The following is a 20,754-nucleotide window of genomic DNA, read 5'->3' as shown; positions in this document are numbered from 1 at the left end:
AGATGCATTTAAATCCAGTGTAAATAAACAGTAACAACAAAACTAACCAAACAAACAGATTGTGGAAGGGAACAGGCTAGTATCTAACCACAAAAAAGTTTGAGAGTGGGGATGTTTCATCTTTTAACTTCATGTGCTAAGGAGGTAAAATACAGGAAAAATGCAGAAAGCAGAAGTTGCTTGTTAGCTGACTTTATGCAAGAAAGCATGGTTTATACTATGAATCAGGAGTGTGATGTAATGGAGGTTTAGTAGAAAACAATGAGCGAGAAGAGCACTGTGCCGTATCTCCTGTACAGCGTCAGCCAGGCAGAGTGCACCGTGCACGACACTGTTCTGCAGCAGAAAGACTCCAGTCCAGCTCACAGACAAATCTGCACCAGGTTTGAAAAATCACTCGGACCTGCTTAAGTAAAACCTTAACAAGCACAACTGCTTTCTGAATCAAAGTCTGTAGGTTTGCAGTGAACAGGCTGATGAGGGACTCAGGCAAAGATGGCTTGTAGAGGACTGGGTACCTTGGGTATTACCTTAGTTTCAGAGATGAGGAGAAAGCAGTGAGGATCAGCACCAGCCCTTCGGACCACAGACAACTCCGCAGAGAATGTCCTATCAAGATGAATATGGCTCATTCAACAATTAACTCTCTACTCATCTTCTACCTCAGTTTTTTGCTGCTCATCCATTTAAAAAGTAAGATTTGCACTTTTTCTTAATGTTCTGACATGTCTTCTGGGTAGATGGCTAGACATACACTTCTAGCAGGAAGCTTGTGTTGTCAGAAGGCTTTAAAAATTTGATGGAGATGCCAAAAACATTTGGTTTATGAAACTAAGTTGTATGAACTCCCTGCATGACAACTTTCCTGTTCTTCATGCTTAATTTTTTTTTTTTAAATGAAGAATGAAAGCATTTTTAATACCTTGCTTCACATATTGAAAGTCCAGCAATAAAATGTTCTTTTAAAAATATACCTATAAAGTCTGCATTTTGATACCATTCATCCAGTAAATTTAAACCTATCTGATTAAAATCTAGACCAAGTTATCCTTTGCTACAGCTGTTCATGTTATGTATCTTAGTAGCACTCAATGCTTTATTATATATGCGGTTTTAATTACAATCTCTAGAGAAATCAGTTATTAAACAACTGTGATGTATTTAGTGTTCTAAATATCTCCATTATGAGGAATTATAAAAGTCCAACTATTTTTTATAGAGAAAATATTCTCAGCAAACTTCCACATAAACAGAAGTATACAAAATATTGGAAGTCACAATGGGTTTCCTTGATAATTGTGTCAGATGGTTGAGAGTAAATACAAGCCAAGGAGGCTAAATGGCCTCAGCTGGTGAGGCTGACATCTGTGTATGAAAAGCAGTAGCTCTTGAACATGTTTAAAATGAAGACAGGCAGGATGTGTGTCTGTCTGAGGAGGCTCTTTGATTTGTGGCTGTTGAATGTGAATCACAATAAGACAAAGCTTTGAGCAGCTGCCATTAAACAAGAAGACTTGGCATTAGCGTACAGTGTTGTGTAATCTGGGTCACCTTCTGTTACTGCATCACTCAAATTGTTACTTGGACAGTTTACAGCCCAACATAAATTAAACACTGAAAAGCAAACAGATGCAGTTGGATCAACCAGTACTGAAAAAACCCCAAACCAACAACAAAACCAGACTTTAAGATACAGGAAAAAAATAGAGAATGTCATAGAAACATAATTTTATCCTAGTAGTTTTCTTCCTTGGGCTGTACTGATGTGAATCAGGGAAGCCAAAGTGTTCTTTTAAATTAACTCACAACAGGACATACCCTGAAAAAAAGAGAGACTAGATCTTCCAATTTCGAAAAGCAATTTTTAAAAGTCTGTATACTGTAGGATGAACAACCAGAAAGTGTCTGAGAGAAAGTCTGCTACCTAATTAAAAGAAAGTAACAGGAATGGTATTAGTTAAGAAAACTTAATTTATTCATGAAGCAGGCAAATTGGAACAAAATATAAAAGCTTTGGGAAAGGGAATTAAAAGTTAAGTGCTTATAAAATTAAAAAGGTCACAGCAAAAACATCATGCACAAAGAAAGCCCCCCAAGAATCCGTTACAAAAAAAAAAAAAAAAGAAAAAAAAAGATAAACACAAACTTTGGCTTTGACCTTGGTTGAGCTCTGCTCAATGCAGGATGCCAAAGGAGGGAATAGTAGTTGTATATCATTCTGTGCCTTTTCCTTAACATAGTTGTCTGGGATGACATTTCAGATGTGGCATGAGTTTTCTCTGGGTTATGTCCACATAGCCAGTCCCAGGACAAAAGCTTCTCAGTCTTGGAGGACTCTCCTTCTCAGGTAGATTTGTGGTTGCTGCAGAGTGGTGTGATACAAATTGATATACCAGAATAGAGCAGCCACAGCAGGAGCCAGAATCAGACTCAGGACCACATCTGTATCTATAGATGCAATGTATTTCATGATCTCTGTAGGTTTTTCCTCTCAAGAACATTTGTACACCATTTGAAACTGCTAACAATTGCTGTTAATAAAAACATAACTATGAACAGGTAGTAAAAGAAGCAGAAGAATTGACTACAATTACTTCCTTACTTAAACATTAAGGCTGAGAAAGACCAAGATAGAAAAGCTGAGGATAAAACAGAACAGAGATGATTGCTGATATTTATAAAAGTTATGTCAGCCATTATATTTTTTAAATTAATTTGCTGGACTTGTTTTCCCTTAAAGGATTCTAATCTTATGTACTGCTTAAAGTCTTCCTTATAATTATTTATTCTAAACAACTTAGGAAGATGTGGCTTCTAAATACTATTAATTTCCCAATATCATATGTACATGTAACTTTTTTCAACTCATCAATTTTTCTGAGGTGAATAGAGGTATGCCTACATTAAGAAGTGTCCCATACAGACAATGGGTCTTTTAGTAACAGTTGCAATGAAATTAAAGTATTTTTCAGGAGTGTTGCTACATGAAAACAAAATATTCTAATATAGCATAAAATTAATATGCTGAACTAAAAGGAAATATGAAGTTGTTCAACATTATTAAAATAGGTTTGTGCTCTCTTATTTGTAAAATAGCTAATGGCATATATTATGATAAACAGTTCTTTAATTCCTATACAATGCTAACTGTTTGAATAGATGCTAAATTTTTATTAAAGTCTTTTGACTGCACATAAATCTTCTATAAATCTGATGGCTAAAGTATTAAAGAATGTAGTCCTATAATTTGTGGTTCCTTTTGAATTCCCAGGGTAAGTAAAAATGGTATTTTACCTTTATTATCACTAGTAACAACACTTAACAAACTGTAGAGCAACAGGGATTTCAACCTGTAAATCACAGCCTTCCTACAAACAAGATCTAATCTTTTTTCTTTTTTTTTAATTTCAATTGTATAAATTGTTTTTGGAAAGACCATTTGTAATTAATTTGGTCTCTCAGAGCCCCAACTGTCAAATACAAATACGGATGTTCAGAAATACATGTACTTGATAAAAAAAGAACTGGTATGGTTTCATCTTGCAAAGTTACAATTCCAGAAATATTGTGGGCTCTCAACACAATGAAGAGGAGCCTGTTAGGGAGTCCTTGATGTCTCCTTAGTTGTACACCGGCCTGCCTTGGGGCAAGAGTGTCCATCAGGTTGCTCTGATGTTTGCTCCTGAGGTGAAGAGGTGCTGCTGGTGAAGGTGTGGAGACTGTACACACAGACTCAGGGGCAGGATTTCTCTGCTGGCAGGCAGAACCTCTATAGGTTAAACATTTCCCCACATCCTTTATTAGTAAGCTAGAAATTATAACACAAGAAATCAGCATCTTTGAAAGTTTAGCCCCCAAATGACATTGATTTTGGCAATACAGGATAAAGCACTTACTGATGTATTCATAGTCAAGGAACAGAAAGGGAATTCTGTTGCAAGGACACTGATCAATCTCTATAACTGGGTGTTGTTTGTGACTAATGACCTATTAGGAAAGAATCTGATGAGAAAGAAAAGAGGTTGGACAAAAGGGGTTTTTATCACTCATGCTCAAGCAGCAGCACAGACCTTGCATGGATCTTGAAACACTGAAATATTGTGCAGCATCAGTGATAATGTACTGGAGAAACCAATGCTGGAATGTTAAAGCATCTCATACAAGCACAGGACATAAACCTAATGTATGTATGTATATATATATATATATATATACACACACACACACATAAACCTTTCAAAGGTATCTCCACCCAAGGTTTAAATTTATATCTATCTATCCACAGGTTTTTTTTCCCCCTGTTACTTTTGATGAAGCTAGGACACCTAGGGAGTCCTGTTCCAGTGCAACTCTACATCTTTTCCTCTCTACAGGAGGAAACTCAGGGGGGGGGAAAAAAAAAAAAAAAAAAAAGCACTCTGTTTAGAGAATGCTCAAGTCTTGATGGCCAAATTGAGTACTTCCCTATTGAAAAGCTATATGGACAGGCAAATATTTTACTGTATGTGTTTACAGGAAAATGACAGGCAAGACGTAGCAGAATAATCAATCTGCTATTCAGTGCTGGCTATATCCAGTTTTGAGGGCTTCTGTGAGCAAGAGAGAGGCAGTTAGGAAAATGCTGGAAAGGGACTGCAAAAATAGGAAGATATTTAAAAATATGTGCCCTGTGAGAAAGGGTCACAGGAAGAGAAGCCTAAGGGAAGGCATGATTACAGTCTTACCTACACAAAAGAGAATAGCAATCAAGAAAGATGATGAGATCGGTTGCTCCCTATGACCTTTAGAAGGGCAGGCTCGGCAAAATAATAGATTCCACATGCATCAGGGAAGATTTGAGTGAACTTTCCCAATTCAAGGATAATTAAATCTCCATATCAGAACTTTTTAATGAACAGATTAGATAAATATCTGCCAGAGATTGTCTAGACTGCTGTTTCACAGTTGGTGTTGTAGATGAAGGGCAGTAAGTACCACCTTGGGGGTGATCTGTGAAGATCTCAGGTGATGGAGCCCCAGAGAAGCATAGGTCCCTACTTGCCCCAAGGGCTGTGGTTGCACTGAGGCTCCAGGGCAGCTCAGGCAAAGCTCCTGGGCAAGCAGATGACTCCCTCCCCTCCTGCACGGCAACTGGGTATTTGCTCTTCAAAACAAAAGCAGCCCTTAACCCAGCCTTGTTTGTTGCATTAACAACAACATTGTTGACTAAATTTCAGTTAGAAAATAGTTTACTCTCATTCTTTGAGACATCAAGTACCTTACTTTTAATTTTTGGTACCCTAGGCTTTAAATAAACACTTCAGCAACTGAAGGCACTCATTACAATGGGGATAGATAGTACCCCCGTGCTAAAGATCACGCAGTTTGATTTCCAGATTTTAGAGTCAAATCACTTAACTTTTTATTTGCAATTTGAGTTTGATGTATTGGCAGTGCAACGCAAAGAAAAAAATACTAACGAATAGATTATTAATAGTATAATTTTTATGGTCAAAAAATCTGAAAAAGAATGAAAAACATGAACCTAAATTTTACAGCCAGCTTCTTACTCCATATAAATAGGTGATACAAGACTGGAACCTACTGCACCAAAACAAATATCAGAAAATGCCTAGGAAACTCTTAAGTGGCCTTTCTGGACATGCTACAACAAATTAAGATTACTCTAGGAGTCTTCACTCTGATGCTTCATTTAAGAGAACTTTAAAATTTTATTTTTATGACAATAAAAAGAACTTATTTATAAAACATTAAGGTTTGAAAAAAAAAAGTATATATCCTGACAGATACCAAGAAATAAAAAGATATGCATTAGTTCATTTTCCTTAGCTCCTGATATTCAGTGCATTCTCTCCAATAAATAAGTTAGAGAAATAGCAAAGTGCCCTTGATCCTGCCTACAGGGGTTTGCAGCCAAAGACCTCTCAATGTTAATTTGAATATTTGTGGGTTTTTTTATAATTCACATCTCAGCATTAAGAAAACCATTTAGACAATACCTTAATCTCTAGACAACATTGATCATTCCCTTTGTTCTCTGTGGTGGCCCGAAAATGAAAAAAGTTCTTGATATTTACATATTCTAAGGGAAGCCTTTAAACCTAATTGACTCATCTAGAGTCACAGACAGTAAGCAGCAAGTAGATAAATGATACATATCATTTTCTAGATTGATATTAAAGACTAATTTGTTGGTTTTAGAGACTGACATGTTTCATCAGTTCTCACTGTACTTTTCTGTTTCATCAGCCATTCACACCAGCAAATTGCAAACAAATCTCAACCCAAATAAAGCTTCTTCCAGTTAGATTCTTGTGTTTACTTTATATTGGTTATATGTTATTCACCCATAAAATAGGTCAAGAGAAAATTGCTTGTCTTTTGACAAATACTCCAGTTGACACGGCTTCTCTGTGGGCAGCCTGACACACGGTGACACACACCACACAACTGCCACTGGAGCTCTAAAGGACTCCTCCAGACTGAGCAAAACATTCCTCTCCAGGCATCAACAAAGCAAGGCTGCAGTTTTGCTGCTGAAACTTTAGAGTTAGGGCAGCTTCTGCCTGCCTGAAATCTTTTCAGAAGGGACAGAAATTAAAATATTTATAGGGCTAAATATTTCTGTATAGAAAAGGGGCATGGGCTGCTAACCCATTACAAACAGTGTCCCTGCTGCAGCAGCTAAGGATCAGGGCACTTGTGTGGTGCATCCTTCTGTGCTGGGAAGCACTGTGCCTGAATAATTGTGGCCTGTGTAATGCTCAGGGGAAAAAACTCTTTGCTACTTTTTACTGCTTTTTTCTTGCCTGCCCAAGGCTGAGTATACTGGAATCCTGTTTCCTTAACCCTTCCTTGAATAATGAGAGTCAAAGCATCTTTAATTGCATTAGTCAGGGAGTTTGCAGACAGGATGCATTCCTTCAAAGTGCCTTCAATCATAGTAACTGAGATCAAGATTATGGGTAAACAAACTAACTTGCAAACCCCAACCTGAGAACTCGGCTACAGACACAATGGCCTGACGTTTCCTTTGCTGACAGTTTCTGAGAGGTACTACTATGTTCTATATTGTGGGACTACCAAAGGCTGACTGCCCTCTAAAGCAGTTAAGCCCAGAGCTGCTCCAATTCTCATTCAGACTGCCAGGAGAGCTGTAGGACTAGATGAAAGGCAGCATACAGTGGTCACACTCCTCTCTCGCCAGTTCCTGTTCTCCCTTTTGGGGGTTTCTAACAGGGATGGTACAGAGCATTATCTCCTTGTTCCACAAGCAGGGCCCTAACTCTGAATTTGACTGAGACACACATTTCTTCCTTTCTTTGAACGAGAACTAGAGGACTTTGAGAACAACATAATTTGACAGGAAGCCAAAACAAGGATTTAGAAAGATAGACAGTCATCAGTCTGCAAGGATCCAAGCAACTGCAATTTAAGTAACCTGCACTGATGAATTACTCACAGCAGGGAATCCAAAACTCACTGTAAGAATGTAGCCTTGAAAAGACGTGTATACAGCAGTAGCTTCAGATGTGTTTTGCTAAGCTTTGTGACAATTTGTTGGTACTTAAAAAGCAGCTATGGTACTGCTCTCACTGTGGCTAACCATCCATGAATCCAAACGTAGTCAAGTGCCCACACAGCTGAAAGAATGTATCAGGCTCTGTTATGAGCCTGGAAAGAGAGCTCCTGAGAGTGTGTCTGGACTAATACATATTGCTTTGCTGCTGCTTGGACATAAGCCACCTCTGGTGCAGAAAAGGTGTAGTTCTGTTAGCACTGTGCTGAATCCAAGCTCATGCTGCGAGGCAGAACATGTTAGATCAGGCACTGTGCCATGCTAATACAGCTAAATGGTCCCTGGATTAGAGCTGGCTCAAAGCATGCACAAAGGAGTGCTGTCTGCACCCATCTACCCATACCTTGTTATTTATACAGGCATCTTTCCAGGATCTCTCTCTCAAATGCAAGTAGACAGTGCTAAATATAACACAGCAATCTGCTGGTGGTCCCATTTTGGTGGGGTGGAATAGTAAACTGGAGCTGAGAATTACATACAGAGTTCCGGAAGTGTTAATCATAGGCCACATGAGATGCAATTCAGTTGCAATGGCCAAGGTACAGCCACATGGTATGTAGTTCATCTTTGAGTCTGCTGACTCCAAGAACTTCAAGAAAGGCAAAACCACTGCTGAGGTCTGACACAGTGTAAAGAAGTCCTAACTGTTCCTGCATTCTCCAGCAGCACCTTACCTTTCTTTGATAGCCTCATGGATAAGGTACAGAGAGAGGAGGCACCCATCCTGTAAGATAAGCAAACAGAGGCTGCATAACAGAACAAACATGCAATGACACAGAGAAGCAGCCAAAGAATGACATTGATATAGCAGAGATTACACCAGAGCTATTGAAAAGGAATGAAAATGTATAAGGCCATTATGGGGTCTTCCTATCCCTGTTCAATATAAAAAGCAGAGGTTAAAAGAAAGTTGGAAGTAAAGCTCCACCTTGATTTTTACCTTAAAATGTAGGAATATATGAAAAATGTGTTTATGGGAATGATAATCCAAGCCTCTCTAATTACTATCTGTATTAGGAGCAGTATATCTCATGACAGCAAAACGCAAATAGGTACCTCTACAACACAACTGCAAAAAGAAAATATCTGACCCACACTTTACAGGCCCCACCAATTCAGACTTTCTAGCAAAACCCATCCCTTCTCTCACACAACACAGCTGACATTCATAATTCTTAAGTCACTACTAATGGTACTGAACATTTTGAAAGCCTCAGTCCATGTAAAAACACCCTCTGCTTGATACAAGAACTAGCTGTTCTGTTCTCTATTGAGTATGTCTTAAATGCCTAATTCAATTTAGTCTAACATGTACCCACTTTGGAGCTCATGGAAAAGTGCAAGATGATTAAAATTACTAAAATCAATTGCCATTTTCACACTCAAAAGGCTTCTCCCAAAGATCATTGGATTTCCTGAAGAACAAGTAAGCAACTCAGAACTTCCACCACTGTCCATGGTAGTGAAGTGACAAGACTGAGGTGTTTGGAGCAAAACTTCCATGGGATTAAACAGAAGGAAGGATTGGCACTGAAAAACTTTGAAGAATCTGAATTAAAATCTTTCCAGCAAACAGACTGACCTAATGATCTGACACGTAATAGAAAGGAAGAAGATTCAGTTCTGTGAACACAGCAGGACAAAACCAGATCTCTTTCTACTACATCACTTCTACTATAGCTAAAAAATCCATAAACACTCCTTCAGATGCTGCATTTTGTTTGGGGAACTGCCCACCAGTTCATAGATTCATATGGGCACTTTCAGTTCCCACAGATCTCTGTAAGCATTCTCACTGCCAAGTGACTGAGGAAAATAGCTTAGAGTGAACCTACTGTATCTCAACCATCATCTCCAAGATGATGATGCTCTGCTGCAGTAAGAGATACTTATGTTGTAGCTACTTATGATATTCCATGAGTAGCATTCAGAGTCGATTTCATTTTTTTTTTAATTCTATTTTAACTCTGAAAGTACACTCATTTGAGGGAAGATGCTGCTGTGCTATGTCCAGTTAGAACCAGTATGGCTTTGCTTTAGGTAACCAGGAAGTTTGTGGTTGTAATCAAGAGTGGTTTCTTTTTAAGCAGATGGAGGATGATGTCTTTTGAGATACTTGAGATTCATCAGAAGTAGGATTACATTCTTTAATCTTACTTAAAGAATATGATTGGCTGGTAAGAATGACCTCTGCTCATTATATCCCAGCTCTTAAACTTCGAGGCAACCGCATTCTTCACAGAATCACCAAGGTTGGAAAAATACTTTGAAGATCATCCAGTCCAACCATTAACCTAACACTCACCTTTCCCAACTCCGCCATATCCCAAGTGCTATGTCAGCCCAACTATTAAACACCTCCAGGGATGGGGACTCCACCACCTCCCTGGGCAGCCCATTCCAACACCTAACAACCCACTCACTACTACAATCAAATGGAGACTGTTATTACACTGGAGGTTTTGTGTAACAGATAATCAGCAATCAGGAATGCGTTTGCATCCTGAATTGCATTATTTCTTCTTTGGGCTAGTATTGAAACATGTTGTTCTAGAGTAACAACTTGACACAACAACTTGACAATGCTATTTAATTGTGCCTCAGTTTCAGACATGCTGTGTCACCTTTTCTACAGACAGGGGGACCCTTTCCTTACTTTTATTAACATAACTGCAAACATCCAGAGAGCTGAGAGACTGATTTTCCTGTTGTCTTAAGCCTGCACATCTTTTATGCCATGGCTCTGAATCAGTCTGAAGAATTTCAGGTCTTCATGGGTGACAGCTTCTTTTCTGCAATCACTGATGAGCACCGACACTTCCATTAACCACAGGCATGTGGTTACACATGCTTACAGTAAATCTGGCTTCCCTAAAATAAGGAATTTTTATGAAATCATTATGGAAAGTTCTGAGAAGTAGAAATACAATAGGTAATAGATGCTGAGTTTCCTGCTCTAGCTGATGCAGTTTTGAGCAAGTGGGTTGGACTAGATGTTCTCCAGAAACATCTTCCAACACCATCTATTCCCTGTAAACCATTTTCAGTTTAGCTGAGCCCATTACTGCAGTGCTGGTAAAGAGGTCATTTCAGGGAAGTGCTGTCCAGACAGCTCTAGAAATTTATTACCATTCAGTAATCAAAAGATCATTAGAGTTTGAGGGAAGTGATAGGAAAAGTGGAAAGTATGAGGAAAAAGATTGCCAAGTATATTTCAGACTCCATCTGAAAAATAATAAAAAAAAAAAAAAAAAAACAAAAAAAACCCACAGAAAAGAATTACTATCTTCACAAAAAAAAAAAACAACCCAAAAAAAAAAACAAAACACCAAACAACCAAAAACAAACTAAAATCTGCACTGTATTAGCACTCTAGTGCAGACTTGGTGACTACCTCTTCAGGACCCCCTACAGAGCAGTAGAAATGTGAACATGGTCCTGAATAACCCACACTCACAAATGTATCCTGACATCAAAGCTGAAAACAGTCTTAACACAGGAGAAACTCCTATGTGCAGAACAGAACGTGAATGCTATAATGAATGTTCAGCTGCCATAGGAACATCTGCAAAACTTGTCACTTGTCTTTAAAAAAATTCTAGTGTTTAAGATCCTGACCTCAATGAGAGGTCCAGTGATTCAGCCTTTCATACTGCAGCTATGCCCCATTCTAGCTATTACATACCTCATTTCTGTTAATCTTCTCTAATTAGTTCTGCTTCTCAAGTGGAGTCTTAGAATCTTAACATTTTTCTGTGCTAGTAGTGAGCACTTTCTTTCACGTTCAAGGTCAGTCCATCATTGCAGCTTGTAAGACTCATTTGTTCTCCTGGTATGTGCACTTGTAGATTGAGTTTAAGTTTAGAGATCAGTTTAGACTCTCAAAAACTTTTACTGACCAAAATTATTGTTAAAAGTACGATTGTGCCCAAAGCCAAGAGTCATACAAGTGTGGAGGAACAGGCTTCTTTTAAATTCCTTCTTTTCCCTGCAAACGTGCAGAGATTTTTTTTTTTTTTTCCATAAGAATAGTTTCAGCTTTTTCCTCGTGAACTGTATTGCATGTTTTACAAAACATAATCAGATCTGCCCTCATAGCCTGCAAGTAGGCAGCATCTCAATTTTACAAGTGAGAATGCTGAGCTGGAGAAGGGCAAGGTGAATACCTCGCTTCAAACCACTAAGTTTAGATCTTATGTTTCTCACTTCATATATTATACACAAATATATATTGGGGAGAGCAGACACACACTTTTCCAGATTTTTGTTAAGCCCAAGAGATCTGTATTATGGCAAGTGTGTTTTGTGGGTTTTTTAGAAGATAAAATGATCAAGTGGTTATTCATTGTTACAACAAATGCAGGCAGTCCTTGCATCTGATTTCCATTGCTAACAGTAAGGATTTTCTTTGTATATAACTTCTTTTATTTGATAACTCTTAGTTGCCTTTTATGAAGGGATCAAGACACTCTTACTAATTTGCCATCCTATAGACTTTCCTTTGTGAGGGTTGGTGAGATTCAGTGATTACTGGAGGCACATGATGGCTGAGGTGTGAACGCTAATGGGAGGAGGCATCTGAGCCCCAGGCAAGAAACACACTCTTCTCCAGCTGATGCTCAATTCAAAATGGCAGGCTATTTTCAGGTTAACAAAACTTAACTGGTCAAGGGGGAAAAGTCAACCTTCAGCAATATATAACTTAGACTACAATCAGTTTAAACAGCTTACTTGGAGCATTGCTGCTGCAACTATGGATAAAATTTGCAGTTAATCTAAAAAAAAAAAAAAAAAAAAAAAAAGTCACATAGGTTTGATGCTTTTAGATTTAGTTCTGCCATGAATTGCAAGTAGACTTAATATAGGAATATGATGATAGAGTAGCAAGCATTTCTATGGTTATTTTCAGTTATTTCATAGGCAACAAGTATGAAAAATCTGTTAGCTATCCAACCTACTTCATAAAAATGAAATACATATGTAAATGCAATCCATAGAAAATACTTAGCCTTTTCAATTTCAAATAGTTAACACCTAATTCTTATATCTGAAAATACTACACCTGATGTATTTTGAGGATTTTATGGTATATTATTCCCTAGAAACTATTTAGGAGTTCATCAAAAATCCCACTGAAGAGATTTAAGAAAAAAGTCATTTAGAAGTCACTAACAGTGGGGGTTTTATTTTTGCAGAATTGCGATGATATTGACAAATGTCCATCTAAACCCTCTTACATCCGATTATCCTGATGTTCAGAAACAGGACAGAAGTAGTAAAGAAAAGCCTTTGTTCTCCCCAGCTCTAAGGTTGAGGAGGAAAGTACAGCACATGTGCACAAAGAGCAATTTCACAGACTCTCTGCAAGACCATTACTTAATTTTAAATCCTGAAAACTGCTCTAAAGGTGGGCAGCACCTCGCTCTGCACAAGCCTCCAGAGCTTTGATGCCAAAACTTAGGCACATATGATCTGTACATCTGTCCCTTATGAGAATGTGCCTCCTTTCTAAAGATGTTTCAGAAAAAAATACACTGTGGGGCTGAATTAAGTATACACCTTGCAGTGCTGAACTCAGAGCGATTAGATCACGCTCTAGACTGCTACCACAATCACAGTGTGCCACAAGCAGAGGTCATGGCTCATGACACCCAAGAAAGTATCTTGAATTGTGTCAAGCCAGAAAACCCTACACCTTCCTGTAGGTGGGCAATGAAGTATCTTTCCATGCTGAGTTATACTGTTTAGAAAGAGAAAAAAAAAAATGAATCCCTGTTTTTTGACTCTCAAAATTGTTACAAATTAATGTCAGAGGCTTAAATCAGAATGGTGCCCTGTTGATAGGGTATTAGGTACTAGAACATGGTCTAGAACATAACATGGGACAAGAGTTAGGGAGAAAACGCACCCTTGCAAATTGTTTTTTTAAGCCCTTCTTTAACTCCAAGTTGTCATACAGACATATTCATAGTGCAGTCACTTAAATATCTCCACTTTTATTCTTTCTTTCCCAGTGCATGGTGACAGTAGTTTTATCAGTGAAAAAATTTCTCTATGGAGCACTCTGAATACTGACAGCTCTTTTTTCTTTCCCTCCTTCACACTGTCACCTCGATATTTACCTTGACACTGTCTTCACATTGTCTTGACATTGTTCTGATTTATGAAAACTCAATCACTGAAGCCATGACGATGCAGAGACAAAAACAGAAAGTGTTATGAAAATTAAGGAACTATGAAGAATTACAGACTAGTGAAAACAAGATCTCACTTTTTCAAAACCATGTTACTAGTGAGTTTTTAATAAAAACTGCTTTATAAAAACTTCATAAAGCAAAGGCTGGCAAAAGTAATCTCAAAAAAGTCAGTCGGCAGTTAAGGATTCTATACTTGAAATTCAGATGTTCCTAAATGACAATTCCCTTTACTGCCATGAATTCAGGTCTTTTACAAGAGCTAGTTCAGCCCACCTCCTGTGGAGTGGGACCTGCTGAATTGCTGTGAAATGCTGATTCCAGGAACTCTCCAGATGCATTTTCTCCTAAACATTCCATTCAAACAGATTCCTTTTGGGGGCAGCCAGAAAAGAAAGGTGGCAGAGGAGGAAGAATATTACAACACCTTAGCTGGAGCATTACTTCCCTTTGCCAATAATAAAATAAAATTTAATTTTCTTAGTTCACAATTTAGAAGAGTAGCCTAGAAAGAATGCATCACTCCCTAGCAATCAATCTAACAAATGCAGAGTATTGTGGTAACAGGCAAAAACCCCAGCATGAGTGGGGTAATTTTAGCAACTGTTAAGTGTTCCTCATGTTGAGTTAAACTTCCAAGCAACTTCTTAACTGTTTTGGAATAGAAGGGACACACTGAAGTGGTTAAAGACCATACATATACTTGACAAGTTAAGCTTTGAGATTTAACAATTCGATGAAATCACTACTGATTTGAGCAGGAACTTTAATCATCAGGAACCATATGGGCAGGGGGCAGTTTATGGGGTTTTGTGGGTTTTTTTGGTTGGGTTTTTTTTTTTTTTTTCTCAGAAAAGAAATCCCTGTATATATACAGTTTTGATACTAATCCAAATTCTTGGTACTTACAAGAAGACCTAGGTAATACAGAAGTTACTTTTAAAAACTACTTTATATTATATTTACATGCATGCATGCATACAATCCACACCTTACCTGAAAAGCATAATGAAAGGACATCCATTACAAAACAGAATAGAGCTCATGAGCAAGGCAGACTTTCTCCTGCTTTTTGTTTCCTTAAGTCAATTAGGGAGCAAAGGCAGTCTGAAGCTTGTTCCCTTACAGAGCCCCAGGCCTTTCTCAGAGACCCTAGGAACAGGAGGGCTGGTAGCTGGGCACTGAGCCTCTTCTCACAGAACATCAGCTCTTCACTAAAACCACAGGAGTAGCCTGAAAAAAGATACCCAACTAATGTGATACAGATTTGGGCTCCAGAGCTCATCTCTGAGCCTTAGCTCATCTGCCCTCCACCCCCATTAGCTCCCCAGGGAGAGGCAAGGGGCTGGAGGTGCTAATTTGTAGTCTGGTGATAGACCTGCACCTGGCTCTGTATATCCACCCCAACAGGAATCTGACCCACCTTGCTGGGGAACTGAATTTATTGCCTTCTCAGATGTAATCCATGAACATAATATATGGAAAATAGAGTACTTCCTGCATGTATCTCTAGCACATATATTTAGGACTGCATGGTGAAGAGAATGTTAGTAAAAGCTTCTTGGGACATCAGAATTTACAGCAATAAACCTCTCTCAGTCAATGAATGTAATTTGTTAATGAAAAGAATGAATCAACATATCTAATAACACATGATGCTAAGAGTAAACTGAGCATGTACATAAACATAAACAAACTGATACTCATCTGGTTAATTTTGTGACTAATTTAATATGTTCAATCATGATGACTAAAGCACAGGTAAGACAAAATCAGAACAAAATTAGCCTGAAGAATTGTTAGCGAAACCAATATGCTTCCATTTATCCAGAGAGAAAATTAAGCTTTAAATGCATCTGCCTGATATCACTTGATAAAGCAGGGGCTGAATCCAATTAAGACAAATGGTGCAAAGGAGAGGGCTCCATGTAAGTGCAACCATTTTTGAACTATAGACATAATCCATAGTCTAAATGCTCTATCGAATGGTGATACTCCAACTTCCCTGGTAAGCTGAATGACAAACATTCTGGCATTTCCTTCCTACACTGTTATGCCTACAAGCTCCCTTGTTTATGAATGGAATAATATTTGTTACAGTAGGCTACCATAGTCAAATCAAAACCAAAGTATCTTGAAAAGACACTGCAGCTGAACCTCTAATTAAGTAAGATATTTTGTTCCTTTAAATGAGACACTGTTTGAGGAGTACAGTAAGTGCCTTGTTCTGTTCAAGGCTATCTATAATTAATAATCCCAACAATCAAAGGAAATGTGATCCTAAGAGACAATTGCTTTTGAGAATCTTCACATATTAAGTACTGAGAATTACTTCCCAATCTGTTCTGCAGCCTCTCAGCACAGTATGTTGTATGATGCCCTTCGGGATCATAAAACAAGCCCTGTCAGAGAGCTCTCTGCAAAAATGCTCCCAGAGAGCTAGTGACTAGATATTTATCACATATTCATTACTGCTGTCAAATCTTAATTTCTTCCTGGCCAGACCTTTACTATTGCACAGATCTCATTTATATATACAGCATAATTTAATACAAAGCAGGGTCAAGATGTTGCCCTATAATGTACTCTGTACTGGTAATTCTGGACTGGTATTATTGTGAGGATGGTCCTTTCCCCCAAAATAGGGTATTCGTTCTGTTCTTTCATCATTGTATGGCACCAAAGTTTCTTCAGAGAAAACTTCTCCATGTCAAGCTGTGGAGGCTTTAGTTGCCTCCCCCTGCTTGCTAATGTTATCTTCCGCTCCCCACCCACCACACCACCAACATCCCATGCTCACCCTGTGTCTTAAGAGCTGATTTTTTTATTGTCCTCTGGATCATTCTGTGGAGTGTGAGAACTTCAGCACAGCTCTGGAGGCAACTGTCACCCCTTCGAGCTGGTGCCATGAGTGACCTTGTGTCCTGGGGCTACAATTACTGCAGGCTCACCAGCCACACAAAGTTACTGTAACTTCCCATTGCAGCTCTGTAAATCCAAGTCTGCTTTGGATCAAGCCTCAGAGGAAGAAAAGAAGAATGCATGGAAAAAATCTGAGGCAGGAAAGTAAGAACTAGGAAAGGAAGGAGAGACAAGGAGTCAGATCTCCTAACCAGGAAATAAAACAATTTTTAAAACCTCCAAGAAATGACAACACCATACTGATTGCTACTGCATAGTGTTTTATTTATTCATGGGTTTAAATTTTGTATCATTTTACTGGCAAAAATCTTACTGATCTAATTTTGATGAAGTTTGCTGGATACCTCTTCATTTATAGCAGATATTTAATGCCCTAATGGTAGGTGTTTTTATTATAAAACACACCACCATATTAGGCTTGTAGAAACAATTTGACTTTTAGTGATATTCCTCTAATACAAGGGGTTTATTACTAGCATGTTCCCCAAGGAAGACTCCTGGGCATACCCTGATGCTGGTGGATATTCTGGTTTTGCTTTACTTCTACAATGAAGCATCTTACAAAGGTTTCAGAGAAAGACATCCCTAATTATAGAGTGAGTTTTCAGTACCTACTCTTGCTCTTCCTTTGGGTCACTCTCCTCCTCAAAGGATACACACGCACGGGAAACTGGGATCAGTGCTGCGAGACAAAGATATTCCTTGTGATATCTCTGACTCTGCATGGCTTATGCTAGTACAGTTGGTGTAATTAGCCTGAACTATAGGGTGTTTGCACAATGCTTTGAGAATGGAAAGTGCTTTGAAAGCACTAACACTTCAGTGTAACATATAAAAAAAACCCAAACCTTGTCCTCCTCCTCCATGTCTGGCACATGTAGGTTTGTATCTTGAGATCCTATTTTAAACTAAGAAAACCAGTTCAACCTGAAAGGCATGTCCAGGGAGCAGCAAGTGCAGGCTGCTCGGCAAGGGAAGGGGAGCTGGGAGCTGGGGATGACAGCAGAGCAGTCAAGGCAGTGGCCATACCTTGAAGAGATCAGTCCTACTGGACCTGAGCAAGGCAGGCAGAGCAGGTGATGGCAGTCAGTGTTAGCCATTTGCTAAAGTTTCCAAAAATCAGGCATAAAAAGGGGTTTGTGAATAAAACTCAAAGGTTTATTTCTGTTATTGTTATTGTTATGTAGGAGACAAGGAAGGAAAATTGTTACCTCAGTAGAGCATCTGGACTAGTGTGACACATACAGCCTTGAAGCCTCTGAGAAATTCATCAAGTGACTCAGCCAGACAAGTGCTATGACATAAAAATATGCCAGGTATGATGAGAGAAGGAGGTCTATCAGCCCTGTGTGGCCTGGCAGTGTCACAGGCACAGTGCACTCTGCTGTGATTGCCACTACTCAGACTAGTCATCGTGTTCTGCTGCAAAGTGAAAGGCAGCCAAATGAGCTGTGTAAACAACCATGTGATACAGACAGCTCCTTATCTGCACAGAACAGGAAATGTCAAACTGAGGACTTGCTTTGTAGATACCAGTAGAGTAAAAACTCTGATCTTCCTAGCAACCTCCAAAAATTTGTGAATACCTCTCATAGAAATAGTTTCTGTTGTCCTGCAAACTCTGTTCAGTCCAAGTTCTCACATGACAGAGAAGACAATGTAACCTGCAGCTGCTATTCTCATGGCTTTTATTTACCTTTCATTCTTTTGTTTAATTACACTGCACTGCTGTCAGGTACAATCAAGTTCTGGGGCACCATCAAATGAGGGCTTGGCCAGCCCTCTCTAGGATTGCAGTATGGACAAGGAGAGGGTAGTGGCTCTCAGGGAAAGGTGGAGCTGGCAGAACAACACCTCTGCAGGTTGTATAGTATGTTGCAGGTGGACATAGAGTTTTGCCATTAATCAGCAAACAGTTCTTGAAATCATGGCAGAGGAAACCATGGTGGTCTGTGGACTAAGACTAGTAATTTCATATCATGTAGCTTTAGAGTCTTACTAGGATCTGCTTCTGAACTTACCCTGTAAATAAAATGTTGTAAAGCCATGAAACAAATTAATTTGTCCTCTGTTACAAGTCAGTAGATTTTTTAGGATGCCACACTACATTCTGTTTGCAGGTCAGGAAAGCTACCACAGGTGTTGTGTCAGAGCCATGAACATGGTGGAGCTTCACTGTTAAATGAAGAGTTCAAAAGACTAGCCTTCTGCAAAAGTTCACATTACAGCATCCTTCTATTGGGCCTGTGACTGATTTTTGTCTGTATGAGGTCAGTGAGGGCAACTTGTGCAGATAATGTTCACATCATTGTTCTTCACCAATCTCAACATTATGACCTTGGCCCTGCTGGTAGCCACTCAGCACAGGAGCTCAGCAGGAGAGCAGTTGGAAACTCTGGTTGCACCAGTTCCCCCTGTTAAGAGTCTAGCCTGTTCCAAAATACAGGAATTGGGACTTTTCCTGAGCAGTCTTTAGATCCTAATTGGTAGTTAGCTCATGCAGAGCTAACTGTAGGTAATTTCTATTGAAAAGAATTTAGTAAATAACAGAAAGGGCTGGAATGTGAACTCCTCTACAAAGTTCATGATGGAAAAGAATGACCTTGCTCTCTCTATACTCACTGTGTATCGTAGCTGCATTGAAGCTATCTTCTGATTCCTGCAGCATTTACATCACAGTGCACTGTATTTCCAGCAACTTAATGCTGATCTGCCACAGGGCTGAATCCTTTTGTAAAGTCTGGGGAGTCAGGAGAAGCAGCATCATGATTTTGATAAGAGAGTACTGTTACGTAGTATGAAACTGAAATTGTGCAAGAAAAAGACTATGGATTCAAGAAGCCTGGAGGGACAGCATGCACTGCATTGGCTATGAGTATCAGTGTGATGCTAGTCTAAAGTTGGAGCTGATCTTGCTGTTCTGCTGCATTTTGTTGGCTTCAGCAACATTTTGTTCTCAACTATGTTAGTGAGAACCTACTGGAGGCAATCTCTACACCTGCACACATCAGTACACAGCTTTGCACTTAGAAACTTTAAAACATTAATTTCCTTACAGACTTCAAAGCAGAGCATAGTAAGCCAACTGGGAAAAGGAGTAAATCTATAAAAACCATTATGTGTCTTGTCATGGTTTTTGCCCCTGTTCTAGTATGTCAAAAACCGTAACTTTCTGAATGTGCATTTTGTTGCTAAAGATTTGTCTGTGCAGAAGGGATAAGATCTGATAAGATGTGCCTTGATGGGATCTTCTGGTTATAGGAATGCCATAAAAACAAGTGCTCATGGAGGCTATGTTGGGAGTCATCAAAAACTAGCTGTGAACATATGCTTGTGTGATAGGCCTGACAGTCACATTTTCCCTATTATTATCTACTAATGTAGTACATTTGATCAATGACCATATACATATATTCTTGAAGCCAAAATTTAAGCATGACTTACGGAGGGGAAAATCTAATTTTATGAGGTCTTTGACTTGCAAAATGAAGGATAAAATAACATTCACCAGAAGATAAATTCTTGCTCCATGTTACAGGTTGGTATGATGCATTTCTAACAATTAGGGCTTTAAGTCTGGGTCAATGTTACAGACACTTGAAGCTATGTTTTAAAATCACAGCACCTTTATGTGCTACTGTACATCATGTATGTGTACTGTACATCGGAATCACTGCTGTATGCAGTTTTCCTATTCAGAAAAGGAAAAACGTAATGAAGTGGAGGGCAAACCACAGGTAAAGGAGACTGAAGAAGATGCCTTCTAACAGCTTTCAGAAGTAAACAACACATGGACACAGAATTTGGACCTGAAGTCAATTTTGTACTCATGTTTTAGCCCCTCTCCTCAAAGCTCAGTAGATTAGAGATTCAGCAGCAACTGGCAACGTTTCTGACTGCTTTTCCTTTCTCCTGTTAGTAGCCGAGCACAGTGGCAGCACTGCTGCTTGCATGTTCTGACCTAAATGAAATCTCAGCACTGCAAGTCAGCGGTAGCTGGTCTGCATGAGGGGTAGTGTCTCCCAGCTCAGCCAAGTTCCCAGCTTCTTTCTGAGGCCA

At 39.0% G+C, this 20,754-nt stretch overlaps 1 protein-coding gene across 7 annotated transcripts in view; it reads left to right on the top strand.

Moving 5' to 3' along the window:
• Positions 1–358: 358 nt before the first annotated feature.
• Positions 359–20,754, top strand: part of CRB1 (crumbs 1, cell polarity complex component) — a 110,314-nt gene continuing 89,918 nt past the window's right edge. For 3 of the 7 annotated variants that reach the window (XM_026854314.1, XM_026854313.1, XM_026854315.1), the window contains exon 1: positions 360–693. In XM_026854314.1, the coding sequence (XP_026710115.1) occupies positions 618–693 (76 nt within the window). In that variant the 5' untranslated portion in view covers positions 360–617. Of the gene's footprint in view, positions 694–20,754 lie in introns of all 7 variants that reach the window. The other 4 variants (XM_026854318.1, XM_026854319.1, XM_026854316.1 and 1 more) reach the window with 2 other exon arrangements.

This window comes from Athene cunicularia (assembly GCF_003259725.1).
Source record: "Athene cunicularia isolate RWA chromosome 8 unlocalized genomic scaffold, athCun1 chr8_part1, whole genome shotgun sequence".
In the NCBI taxonomy this organism is placed as follows: Eukaryota; Metazoa; Chordata; class Aves; order Strigiformes; family Strigidae; genus Athene; species Athene cunicularia.
The sequence above is the reverse complement of the archived record's forward strand: the minus strand, read 5'-3'. Positions and strand labels throughout refer to the sequence as shown.